General features: G+C 34.8%; 1 protein-coding gene across 1 annotated transcript in view; it reads right to left on the bottom strand.

Moving 5' to 3' along the window:
- Positions 1-133: 133 nt before the first annotated feature.
- Positions 134-12,737, bottom strand: part of phactr3a (phosphatase and actin regulator 3a) — a 30,622-nt gene continuing 18,018 nt past the window's right edge. Inside the window, exons 3-12 of the mRNA XM_026199412.1 lie at positions 10,842-10,997; positions 9,792-10,007; positions 9,488-9,707; positions 9,228-9,370; positions 8,824-8,977; positions 4,249-4,304; positions 3,140-3,201; positions 1,271-1,411; positions 923-999; positions 134-644 (exon numbers count right to left, since the gene is read on the bottom strand). Coding sequence (XP_026055197.1) covers positions 629-644; positions 923-999; positions 1,271-1,411; positions 3,140-3,201; positions 4,249-4,304; positions 8,824-8,977; positions 9,228-9,370; positions 9,488-9,707; positions 9,792-10,007; positions 10,842-10,997 — 1,241 coding nt within the window. The 3' untranslated portion in view covers positions 134-628. The remainder of the gene's footprint in view (positions 645-922; positions 1,000-1,270; positions 1,412-3,139; positions 3,202-4,248; positions 4,305-8,823; positions 8,978-9,227; positions 9,371-9,487; positions 9,708-9,791; positions 10,008-10,841; positions 10,998-12,737) is intronic.

The following is a 12,737-nucleotide window of genomic DNA, read 5'->3' as shown; positions in this document are numbered from 1 at the left end:
ATACTGATTTTACTTTATTTTTGATAAACTAAATGCAGCCTTGGTGAGCATAAGAGATTTTTCAAAAGCACTATACGTTTGAACTGTAATGTGTGTGTGTGTGTGTGTGTGTAATCAAACTTAAAAAACAACAACACAGAGGTATTTCCAAAATTGTATTTTAAAGACAAGTAGTGCTTACAAAGTTTTTTTTTTCCTTTTTTTCAAGTGATGACATGAACAACCCTGTTCAAACAGACATTTGTACAGTAAATATGAAATTCATTTATAGCAGGCTTATTAACCCTCAAGTATTTTTTTTTCTTTACTTATTTTTTTAGAGTAGAGTGGAGCAGGTTACATGTACACAAACATTCACCCAGAACTGAATTGTCTTTTCTAAGCAGTCGCTGAAATGCAGTCCTCTGCCGCTCCACTCCGTCAGCCTCAGGTTAAATGTATCTGCAGATGTTCTTCAGGTTTCTCCTGTGGCCGCCCGCGGTGGAGACGCAGCCTCCGGCGCTAACCGCACCCAAACACCACTCGGCCCCGGGGCGCTGGAAGAATAAGGGAAGCCCATGGACCAAGCCACGGCTCTGAAAGAAGCACCGCCGCTTTCAGCATTTCCTTCACAGAAGAAAACTCCCTCTTAGGGCCTGTGAAACCTGATCAAGAGGAGAGAAATCAACAAAGGTGCCTTTAGCAATCGCAACCACCATACGACACTGTTGCATCAATCAGTTACTGTATTTTTAGTAAGATCATACATAAGAGCACTAATGGCCACTAATGTCTTGCTTATGTCGAGAGGAACATGTTATCCAAAACCACTCGTGTCAAGGTGACATGTTCGTGATTTATATACGCAAATGCATTTGTGTCCATCATTTTAGATTTTGTGGATCCAAAAATAGCACAGGCGCATGCATACTCGTATACTGACCTCGTCAGGTGTTTGCTCGAAACATGGACCTCCATCTCGGTGCTTTTGAACTCGTTTAGCTCTTTACGGATGGCCGCCTGTGGAATCGCAAACAAAAGCCACTTAAACGCATCCTCAGGTGACATGTTCACTCCATAATGAGTCGACCGAGTCATGTGGGGAGAGCAAGCAGACTACTGACAGAAATTAGATTGCTCTTTAGTTGCTTCACTGATATAGTGGGTTTAGAGACCTTGAGAGAACCACTGAGAATAAAGGAAAGCACATTTGCCTGTGTGTGCTCTTACTGAATGAAAGGCTGACCACAGATGTATAAAGATTAGCTGAGGTCAGCTCTCGGTCTCGTACCTTGTCAGATGCAGACAGTCTTGTCCAGGGTTTGTCAGCTCTCCTGTCATAGTCCTGGGCTTTGGCCACCTCCACGTAGTCACTGAAGCGGATCAGAATCTTTCTTTCTCTTAGTTCATCCACTGTCGGCCTCTGGTTGAGCTGTGAGAAACACAAAAAGATGCTGTTAGTGGAGCTGCTAAGGTTATGAGACCGCTCTAATGTTGCAAGTAATGCATCACTAGAATCGGACTGGAGTCACTGTTGACTAATGAAATGGACTGGTTCTTCAAGACAAGATGATCCTTAACATGCTTTTTTATCATCATCATATCATCATATTGCTCTTTACATCACACTGTTATTTTGAGGTAAACTGCTGAATTGGATTTATTTTTTTTAACCATGAAGTAATGTAGGCAAGCTATAATGATTCAAGGTAAGTGTATTAATCAAAAGTAAATAACGTAAAAGTAATTACATTATACAATAATAATAATGTTATACAACTTGTTATATTGCAGCCATTTGCTAAAATCATTTAAGTTCATTTTTTTCCCCTCATTAATGTATACACAGCACCCCATATTGACAGAAAAACACAGAATTGTTGAATTTTTTGCACATTTATTAAAAAAGAAAAACTGAAATATCACATGGTCCTAAGTATTCAGACCCTTTGCTCAGTATTTAGTAGAAGCACCCCTTTGATCTAATACAGCCATGAGTCTATTTGGGAAAGATGCAACAAGTTTTTCACATTAATTATATTATAATAAAACATGCCAAAAATACTTTGGAATACTCCAAAATATTATTTTTACTGCTGTCAGTGTTCCATTGTTTTATTTTTGTTATTGTTATTAATGTAATAATCATTTACAAAAAAAAACAGCAACAATAATGTGTAATTTAAAGCATACTGAAAAAGATGTGCCAAAAAACTATATTATTCCAAAATATAATAATAATAATAATAGTTTTATTATTTAGAAGTTCATTTTACTTTACATGCCGCACCTCTGTTTTGAGGTAAATTTTTCTTCAAAAAATAAAATAAAATGTAGACAAACCATAGTGATTCAGTTTATTAAGTGTATTAATCAAATGTAATTAATTGCACACTGACAAATACACCAATAAAACTCCAAAAGACTCCAAAATATAATAATAATAATAATAATGCTGTTATTGTTGTTTTATTATTAATGATGTTGTTGTTACTATATTTGTCATTAATAATAATAACAATGTTTTATTTTGTCTGCAATTAATTGCACATTGGAAGAAAAAAATAAGCAAAAAATATAATACAATATGATTTCAAATATCATAATAATAATAATAATGAATATTTAATACATTCTTTAGATGTGTTTTTTCCTTTAGGCCTTTTATCCCTATATCACAACACCATTTTAAAATAAATTGTTTTTATGTTATCATAAAATAATGTAAGCAAGTCATAATGATAAATTTTAGGTGTATTAAAAAAAAGGTAAATAATGTGATTAATTGTACACTGGGGGAAAAAACTATGACTCCTAAATGTAATTAGTATTATTATTGTTGATTGCAGACATACTGTTAAATCTCCCAAGCACTGAGGTCCTGCTTTAGCTTCTGGTGTGTCAGTGAAACTGGCTCATCTTTTAATAGCGTACTTTAACAGAGGTTCCCTCAATCTGATGCAGCTCTTTCTCAACATTATTATTCACAAAAATTCCCTTACCCTTTTATAATGTATTTTTCCAAGTAGCAATGATAGCAGCAGCAGTCAAAAGTGTCAAGACCAGAAACTTCCTTACAAACAGTGACCACCATTTATACACATACATTAGAAAAATAAAGCATGCTGCAAGTGAAATAACCTGCAGAAAGCTGGTTTACCTTTCTGTTCAGTCTCTGTTTGATCTCTCTTCTTTCCTCCTGCTCCGTCTGATCATTCCTCTCTGAAAGAGCCAGAGAGAGACTCAGTGAGGTGATCAGTCACAGACCTGCTTGAGCAAGGCATCTTATCTGACACACAGATTACAGTCATCTACTCTATGATAGTCATAACTGACCACATTTAGACCTTAACAGCCAGCAAAAACTTTTAGTTAATAAAACACTTGAGTTAAGTGCCAATTAAAAATATGATTTTAAAAAACTTTTTTTTCTCACCGAGTAAATTCATGCTCTATTTGTTATTATTATTATGTATATTCATATATATATAAATATATATAAATATATAAATATTATTCATAAAACATTTAATTTAATTAAACTACTGATTAAATATAACAAACGTTTTTTCACTTATACAATTACTTGATATTTAAATTATACATATTTAATTTATATTAGAAAATTACTTTATATACACGGACAATATTAGTAATGTTTATTTACAAATATAAAAGTTATCACAATGAAGTAGCAATAGTGATATTATTACTGTGCAATATCAGCAACTATTCAAAATTAAATATTTCAATTGTTATTCATTTTATATATAATACACGTATATAATATAAAATATTATTTACCAAATATAAAGCTCAATACAATGAAGTAGCAATTAAGTACTGATTTAATCATTTTATTTTATATATTATATGAAATTATAAATGCTAATAAAAATATAAAAATATTTTATTTATTATTATTTGTTATTTTTGTTAAAAAAATATATTTTATAAATATTTGTAAATATATTTATAATTGATTAAAAATAGAATACTATTTGTATTATATATTGTACTATTATTGATTTACATATAATACAATAATAATAAAATGTATCTATTTACAAATACAATAAATATTACAATGAAGTAGAAATCGTGATATTATTAACGTGCAATACTATAAACAATATTCATTGATAACAGAATGTTTATAACTATTATTCACAAACAACCATTGTTGATGCATGCATGCATACATACATACATACATTATTTACATTTCTGTGAATGTGGATCATTTTTATCGCGTAGCGTAATACTCACGTTTCAGAATATTTCTGCTCTCCAGCTCTTCAACGGCCGGCCGCTGACTGAGTCTCCTGCGGAGAAAGATGAGAATAATGTTTTGAACCATTCTGTCCCGCGCTGAAGCGGCTCACTGAGCTCCAGAGGGGACTCCTGACTCTCGTCTTTTGTGTTCAGCCTGACAGCTATTAGTCCGCATCTGGATGCAAAACGAGCACCTTCGCTAAATAAACACCAGCTATTAAGATGAGATTCAGTTGAGTGAGAGTGCGCTCGGTGCACGTGAACTCGTGCTGCTTGCCTTGTTGTGGTTTTTGAACAGGCAGGCGCGCGCGGACGGACGGAGCGCTGCTGCACGCGCTCTTTGTCATGCGCTCCGTCTCTCCTCGCCCTTGTAGTAGCGCACTGATTTGGTTGAGTATTTTTATTTGCTTGAGAATCACTTATTTGAATATAATATGATGGCAAATACCATTTAGTAGGAGTGGAACAAAGAAACTAGGTCACTCCTATGCAGTAGCCCGTGTCTTAATATATTCTATTAAACATTAAACTATTTTTTATAGGTAGAAATCCTATAGTGAGTTTAGTCTGGTTTATTCGATCACATTTCACAATTACGTGAACATGGGGGTATATTAAATATGTAAATCTATTTATATAAATAGAGAGAGAGAGAGAGAGACTTTGGTTTGAGTTGATATTGCTATGTGTTACACATTCAATTTTGACAATTCAATTTATATGTAAATGATTAAAAACATTTTTAATGTAATATTCCAGGTGTTTTTCCCCTTTCTCTAACAAAAATTATTCACTTGGGATATTGTTTTAATTGTCAAAAATCAATTTACATTATTTTTTCCCTGTCACTAATCTTATTTTTTAATCCTCTTAATCTTTTTAATATCCCTAATTAAGAGCCAGTAAAAGCCAATCTTCCAGGAAGAGGCTTAGTTTTGTTTGGAAAGCAATTGCACACATTATAATAAGTGAATTTTATTAATTTTGTGATGTTTTTGTGTCATTACCTGATTGAAAAGTTAATTATTACAAATTATAATTATTTTTTTTTTTATAACAAATTATAATTACAACTACCGTATTGCTTTGTCTCACTAAAACAGTATTCTGTATATATATATATATATATATATACACACATACACATATTTTTGAAAGCTGATTAAATAAGTTTTCCATTGATGTATGGTTTGTTAAGACAATATTGATAAAACTATTTGAAAATCTGGAATCTGATGGAGAAAAAAAAATCTAAATATTGAGAAAATCACCTTTAAAGCTGTCCAAATGAAGTCCTTAGCCATGCGTATTACTAATCAAAAACTATTTACAGTAAGAAATTTACAAAATATCTTCATGGAACATGATCTTTACTTAATATCTTAATGATAATGATAATTTTGACCCATACAATATATAGTTGACTATTGCTACCCGTGCTATTAGGACTGGTTTTGTGGTCCAGGGTCACATATGTAACTAGAATGACTCCATATATATTATGATTTGTCTTAAATTGTAAAAATTGCTAATAAAATTGCATGTCGTCTCATGGAAAATTACTGTACGGCTTCTTCCAAATGCACTATTCATTTGAAATACTTTGCTATGCAAAGCTATATATTGAGATCTGATAAACTATAAGACATTTAACAACATTATATTGCATTCCAGCCATTGCCACGCTGCAGTCACTCATATAAGCTGAGTAAGACGGGATTCCAGCAGATGTGGCAGTGTTAATATTTCATGAACTGAAATGGAGAACTACTCCCAAAGCGCCTTCGGAAGCTGCCTGGATATTATTGACCTGTATCAGCGGTTGCCTAGCAACAGTAGCTTCCCCGTGAATACTGAAACAAAGAGATCCACCCGAGCAACGCTGGAAGCTCATGCCACTGGTCTCCATTATGCACCGGTCATTAATCAGACCGCTTAAATTAACAGACGGATGGCAGTGCACTTTAGCCAAACATCTTTCCATCAATTAGGAGAAGCTGCTATGAGTGCTACTGTAAACTACATCTGTATTTGGTATTCACTATGGTGGAGGTAGAGATGGAGGAGGGGAACATGCACTAGCATCCATTATTCACCAGTCTGAGCTCTAAGAATAGCTCCAGCCGTGTCTTTCTTCGGTGGTGGAGTAGGGCATGGCAAGCCAAAGATAGGAAGGTCATGACATGCTGCTGCAGCAAAGTGTCACTCTGTTTATCTCAGACTTGTGCTGCAGGTGCATTGACCATCACACTTCACCGCTGGTCTAGATCAAGTGGACAGCACCCATTTACGCTGACTATCACTGTCAGACCAGAACCTGAATTCACTGTCTTAATACTGTACATGTTTCTGGGATTATTGTGAACCATTTATCAATGCGTACATCAAGATGCTCTAAATATCACGCTCTACATCTGAAACAACTGTCCTTCTCGGCTGACCTGACGTGACCTGATGCTTCTCATTTTTCCTGCCTCCATTCTGGTTGATACTGTCAATTACAAAATGGCTAGAATTAAGTCTTGCGCTGAAGGCTTTAAAACGAGTACATGCTGTGGAACTCAATGCCATGTTTTCTGATACATAATTGCATGCTAACTGCAGTTAAATGAACATGTATAATACTATACATTTATATTAAATTCAAAGAGTGCCTTTTGAACCATTTTAGTCAACACACTGTCTGCTTTCTCCTCAAATCCTTATCTGAATCACATCTTAGTCACAAACAACATGGTTCTCACAAAACAAAACTTAGAATGGCCAATTACCATTGTTGTTTATAAATTTTTTTAGTACTTCATCTCTTGTCACTGCGGCCTACACAAAGCTCTCTTATAGCCTGAACTAACCTAGACATAATCAGTGTTTCTAAAAGTGACAAATACCACAGCTGATTACATAAGACTTATCATGATACGATCTGTAATTGCACGATCTGCTGGCGTTCCTCAGCTGTTTTCCCCCTTACACCTGGTTGTAAAGATCATACACAACGTTGCTTCTATGATAAGGCTGAAGTATCTATTGTTGCGGATCTAACGGCTGAGGTTTTAAATGCCACACTGAAAATGTAAATATGCATTATGTGTTAACTAATATTGACAAAGATATTTAGACATTAGTGACAGAAAAAATGCATTAAAAAAATGTAATGAGTTTTGATGGCACCCGGTGGTTGTTTGTTGTATAACGTCCTAAATAAAATCTCTCAGGAACCTCAGTTTTTACAATATCAACTTCAAATTTGGATCATAACTTATTTATACATAAGGCTTTAATTTTACAGCAATTTTTGATAAAAAAAATCACATATATATATATATATATATATATATATATATCATATAAAATAAAATACAAATGGTACAGAGCATTTTCTTAACAGAAAATTTTCACTTCTTGTTTTTGAATTATTATTTTTTTATAATTATTTTCAAATGATTTCACTTCTGCAATAATCTGCAGATTGCCTCCATAAAAATAGTCCAACCCTAGGTCTGTATTTCAAAGCGTCCATGAATTATAACAATTGAAATTTTTAATAGTGCTCTTTCTTATCAAGGTTAAAACACAAAGCAAAACATAACACATCAAAACAAACCACAAAACAAAATGTAACATAAAACCTGACAGCACAACACAGCAAAGCAAAATAAGCCACAAAACGCAAAGCAAAAAAAAACACAAAACAAAACAAATCAAACAATATAAAGCAAAACCAAAAAAAAAAACACACACACACACAAATAAAAACAACACATCCAACCAAAGCAAAACAGAATACAACAAACTGGGGAAACAAAACACAATGCTAAGAAATCAAAGCAAAACAAAACAAAACACAAGAACCACAAAACACAACACAAACAAGCACAGCAAAACAAAATACAACAACGTCTAACAAGAAAACAAAGCAAAAATAAAAGAAAGCAAAACAACATAATTCAGCAGAGCAAAAAAAATTAAATAAAAGCAAAACAAACAAAAGAAAACTTGAAGTAATAAACTGTGCAAAACAAAACAGCAAAGCAAAACAAAAACATCTAAGTGTATAACTGTTGCAGCCTGTAGAAGTTTCTCTGCCACAAATATAAGCAGTGCACCACATACTAAACTGAACTTCTGAAGTCAAAGCCAGGTGATGTAATAATATAATCAAATGAAATCTGTAGTGGATGTATTCACTCAGATGAACTCCAATCCTAAATCAACTGTAATCCCAGTTTCTGCTATGTACCTTATATCAGATTACCAGCCAGTGTACACATACTAACATTTCCTTTGCATGAAATCTGTTTTCATTATCTGTTTCACAAGTTCACTTGTTCATATCATCCTGTGATATAGGTAAACAGATTTGTTGTCTGAAACTGAGGACAATAAGCACATGATTTTGATATGATGCTAAATCAATATTAGAATTAAGGTTGACTGTTGTTTAAAACAGATTCATTCAGTCTCCTGAAGATGACATTTCCATGTATTTCCTAAGAAGTCCTGAGGAGGGCAGTGTAATATTTGATAAACTTACATATAAAGTACAGTCAACGTGTATTTATGACTTACTTGGCGAGCTTCATTTCAATCTGTTGACGGATCTCCTGTCTCTCCTGGTCGCTCCGTGCAGGGAAAATGTTCTTGTCCTCCAGCTCCTGTTTGCTGGGACGATTCCGAAGCTTCACAGACAGCAGCTCCTTCCTCATCCTCCTTGGCAATGTACCTGCACACGTTTGTCATATAACTCGAAATTTACAGACAGAACAACCTCAAGTACTCCAGATTTCCAGACAGAAATGACCAATGATCTCGCTGACTCTCTCGCTACTTTTATTATGCAACATTAAAAAACGCAATGATACATTGATAATATCATGGCAAACATACAAAATTCTAACTGATCTTCTAGCTATAAGAAATAATTGCTTTATCTAAAGACCCCTTAGGTGTAAAAAAAAATGCAGTACACCCACCAGAAATGACAGAGTCGTTCCAGCTGTCAATGTCGTAAATAATTCCTGAAGCATCAGTAAAGCAGTTGTCCTGTCGAACATTTTCCTTGTTTTCCTCGGCTTCCTTTCTGCTCTCACCATCTCCACTTGGCTCTCGTTCAATGCTAAAGAAAAAAAAAGGAACGAGACACACTGTATTGTGATACATTAGTAATAACGTTACAGAAAATATTTCTTAAAAAAAAAAATTAAAGTTATTTTGAAACTGAGCAATAACTCACCTGTCCTGTCTGAGCTTTGATGCCAGTGCTCGGTGCAGTTCTTCTATTATACAGCTAGGGGGCAAAGGTGGGTGTATGCTACCTATATGTGGCGACCCCATGGGATTAGTAAAAGGCCCTCTTAAAACCACAGGACTGGGGCCGTCAGGGACTCTAGGCAGTTCTTTTTGGAGAAAAGAGTTTGAATGAGGCACTGATGCGATGACGATTTTACCTGGGTCTGCGGAAACCAGAAAATGCATTCATATACTGCAATATTATCTGATAATTTAATCCGAGTTTCATTATGTGAAAAAGAGCATACCTTCCTCCGTGCTTAGATGAGAAGCGAGATTGCTGTGGCCGCTTGGAGGAGACTGTTCCTGCAGTTCATCGTCCTCATCTTCCTCTCTGTCTTCTTCTTCGTCTTCCTCAGCATCTTCATTCTCATTTACAGAGGGAGCCGCCTCCTCATCTTCCTCTTCTTCCTCATTTGAATTTGGCTCTTCCATTGACTCATTGTCCTGTACAGAATCTACCACTGATAGAAAACAAAAAATCTCTTTAAATTATTAGGAACGGAGTTCAAAGATCAGTAATGCTGTTTTTTTTTTTAAAGGATTACATTTGCTAAAAATAATGAATGTTTCCGGACAGGTTTCCCGACCACTTCTCCTATAGTCTATTAGTCAAACAGTTAGGCCAGCCCCAAACACAAAAGTTTTGAATAAATAATTTTTTTTAATTTATTTATTATGCCTTATATACTCACCAAGGCTGCATTTATTTGATCAAAAACAAAGTACACTTTAAAACAACTATTTTCTTTTTTAATATGTTTTAAAAATGTAATTTATTGTTGTGATGCAAAACTGAATTTTTCGGCATCATTACTCCAGACTTCAGAGTCACTTGATCCTTCAGAAATCATTCTATTCAATTCACCATTCAATTGTTAATAATAGTTCTTATTACCAATGCTAAAAACCATTTTTGCTGAATAATATTATTATGTACACTATGATTGTTGAATATGAATAGACAGTTCCAAAGAACAGCATTTATTTGAAATAGAAATCTTTTGTAACATTATAAATTATATTATAGTGTAATTTTTTTTATTAACTTTTTAAAATACTTAACATACCTTTGTCATACTTTTTTACAGATTTATTTTTGAAATGTTATGCCTTTGATTTAGATAGGACAGTAGTTTGACAGGAAGTGGGTGAGAGAAAAAGGGCTGGGATCAGGAATGGTCTGAGAGTCAGGACTCACACTCGGGACACCCAAAGCGCTGTATGTATATATATATGTATTTATAAATAATTCTACACAATTAATAATATATATAAAAATGATAACGATCACTCACCGGTAGGGAGATTGTCTTGCTCTGAGCTGAGGTACTCCATGCTACTGATGCTGAGAATGGGCCCCTGGGAGCCAGGCAGCCGGATCTCAGCATCGGAGATGCCCTGGATGGGAGAGCTGGGGTCTGGAGAGTGAAGTCCACAGGCCAAGGCCACATCTGCACACAGAGGAACAATATATAAGATTGCTCTAATCATGAACATTCGTCAACATAAGTTATACAACATATATGTACGCATGATCGGTTTCCTTCACTCACGTAGCTCCATCTGTGCCATCTTCTGGCTGACATGATGAGGGTAGGTGTTTGTGACTTGGTCATTTGGGGATGTTATTTGAGATCTGCACAGGGTGTGCTAAAAAAAATTTACAGCTATACATTCTGCGATTGTAACCCTCTGGCTATTGGTTTTTGGTTGTTAACTCCAAATTATCTTTAATAAAATGCCAAGGGTTCATGTATGGCTGCTGTTGGCTGAAGCATTATACAGATGGACAAATGCCCTATAAGAGTTTAGAGCCATTTTAAAGTTTACCCAGTCCTAAATATAATATTTATGTATTTGAATTGTATGTACTGTAACATTTCATCAATTTGGATTACATAGTTTTAAAACAAACTATTAAAAGTAACTTACGTAAAAGATTTGTATAAATTTGTGCAACTTTTCTATAAATGAAATAGTCCAATAACAGATCTAGAAACACCTGCCATTTTTCCCCAATTTAACAAAATGTCAAAGACGCTTTATTAAGTAAAAAAAATAGACGTTGACTAATTCATTTGCATTTTGAATTGATGGATTTGAACCTAGGTCCACAGGAGAAACACAGTCCAGGTTTGGAATGACATGAGGGTGAGAAAGGCCCGTTCACAATAATAAAGATAACTATATTAGCGTCCACATCAGCGGACAATATTGTCTGTGCATCTTCTGTGCACACTCGTCTGCAACTTCAAATTCTTAAACCCGTCATAGCAGGATTGATTCTGATTTAGTTTCGATGTTTTGTTTTTATCATTCATCAGCTGTTACAATTTTCTGAACTTTTATCTTCATCGTTATCTTTATAGTTATCGTCCTTTAATTTTTGGGTGAACTATCACTTTGAAAGAAGAATAAAGTAGTGAAAAGCCATTGTTTTACCTCTCCAAAATTGTTGTCACAGGATTGACTTTGCCACTCATTCACAATCTTAACACCATCAGATGTCTAACAATCCTCTCTCATCCTCTGCATGCATCTACTATCATTTGTGTATCACATCCTCTGCCAACCTCGATTGAATGATGATGATATTGTCTCATTATGTAACTAAACTGTTTCTAAAGCTGCCTGCTATCAGTACACTCATTTCACGCTTGATTAACAGATCTCTTGCCTCTGGCACTGTTCCATTAGAACTAAAAACCGCTGCTGACACCCTAATTCTCAGGAAACTTTGTCTAGGTCCCTCTGTGTGAAATAATTATAGACCTATCACAAACCTCTACTGAACGGAGCTGTTGCCTCTAAACTACCATACCAAGTGTTTTACACTCTGTACAAGCCTTACCAGGCAGAATATTGTCCTTTATATACAGTAGCAGGGACAGCGCTCTGCAGAGCCATAATTGACCTCCTCCTTTCTGCTGAATCAGGGGTGCTTAATATTCAACTCCTTCTGGACCTCAAGTCTTTATTGGATTCTGTCATTTAGATGTTGGCATCACTGACACTGGAAACTCTTCTCTGGTTTGGTTCTTCAATAACAAACAGACGTTTCTTCATCCTCTAGCACTCCTGTTATCCGCGGCGTCCCCCAGGGTTCTGTTTTAGGTCCTCTTTCTTTTAGCTTAAGTTAATACCTCTATAGATATTAGTTAAGTGCTAGTTAAAGGTGCACTGATATTCAA

The sequence above is a fragment of the Carassius auratus genome, chromosome 23, assembly GCF_003368295.1.
Source record: "Carassius auratus strain Wakin chromosome 23, ASM336829v1, whole genome shotgun sequence".
In the NCBI taxonomy this organism is placed as follows: domain Eukaryota; kingdom Metazoa; phylum Chordata; class Actinopteri; order Cypriniformes; family Cyprinidae; genus Carassius; species Carassius auratus.
This window is presented reverse-complemented; position numbering and strand designations above follow the sequence as displayed.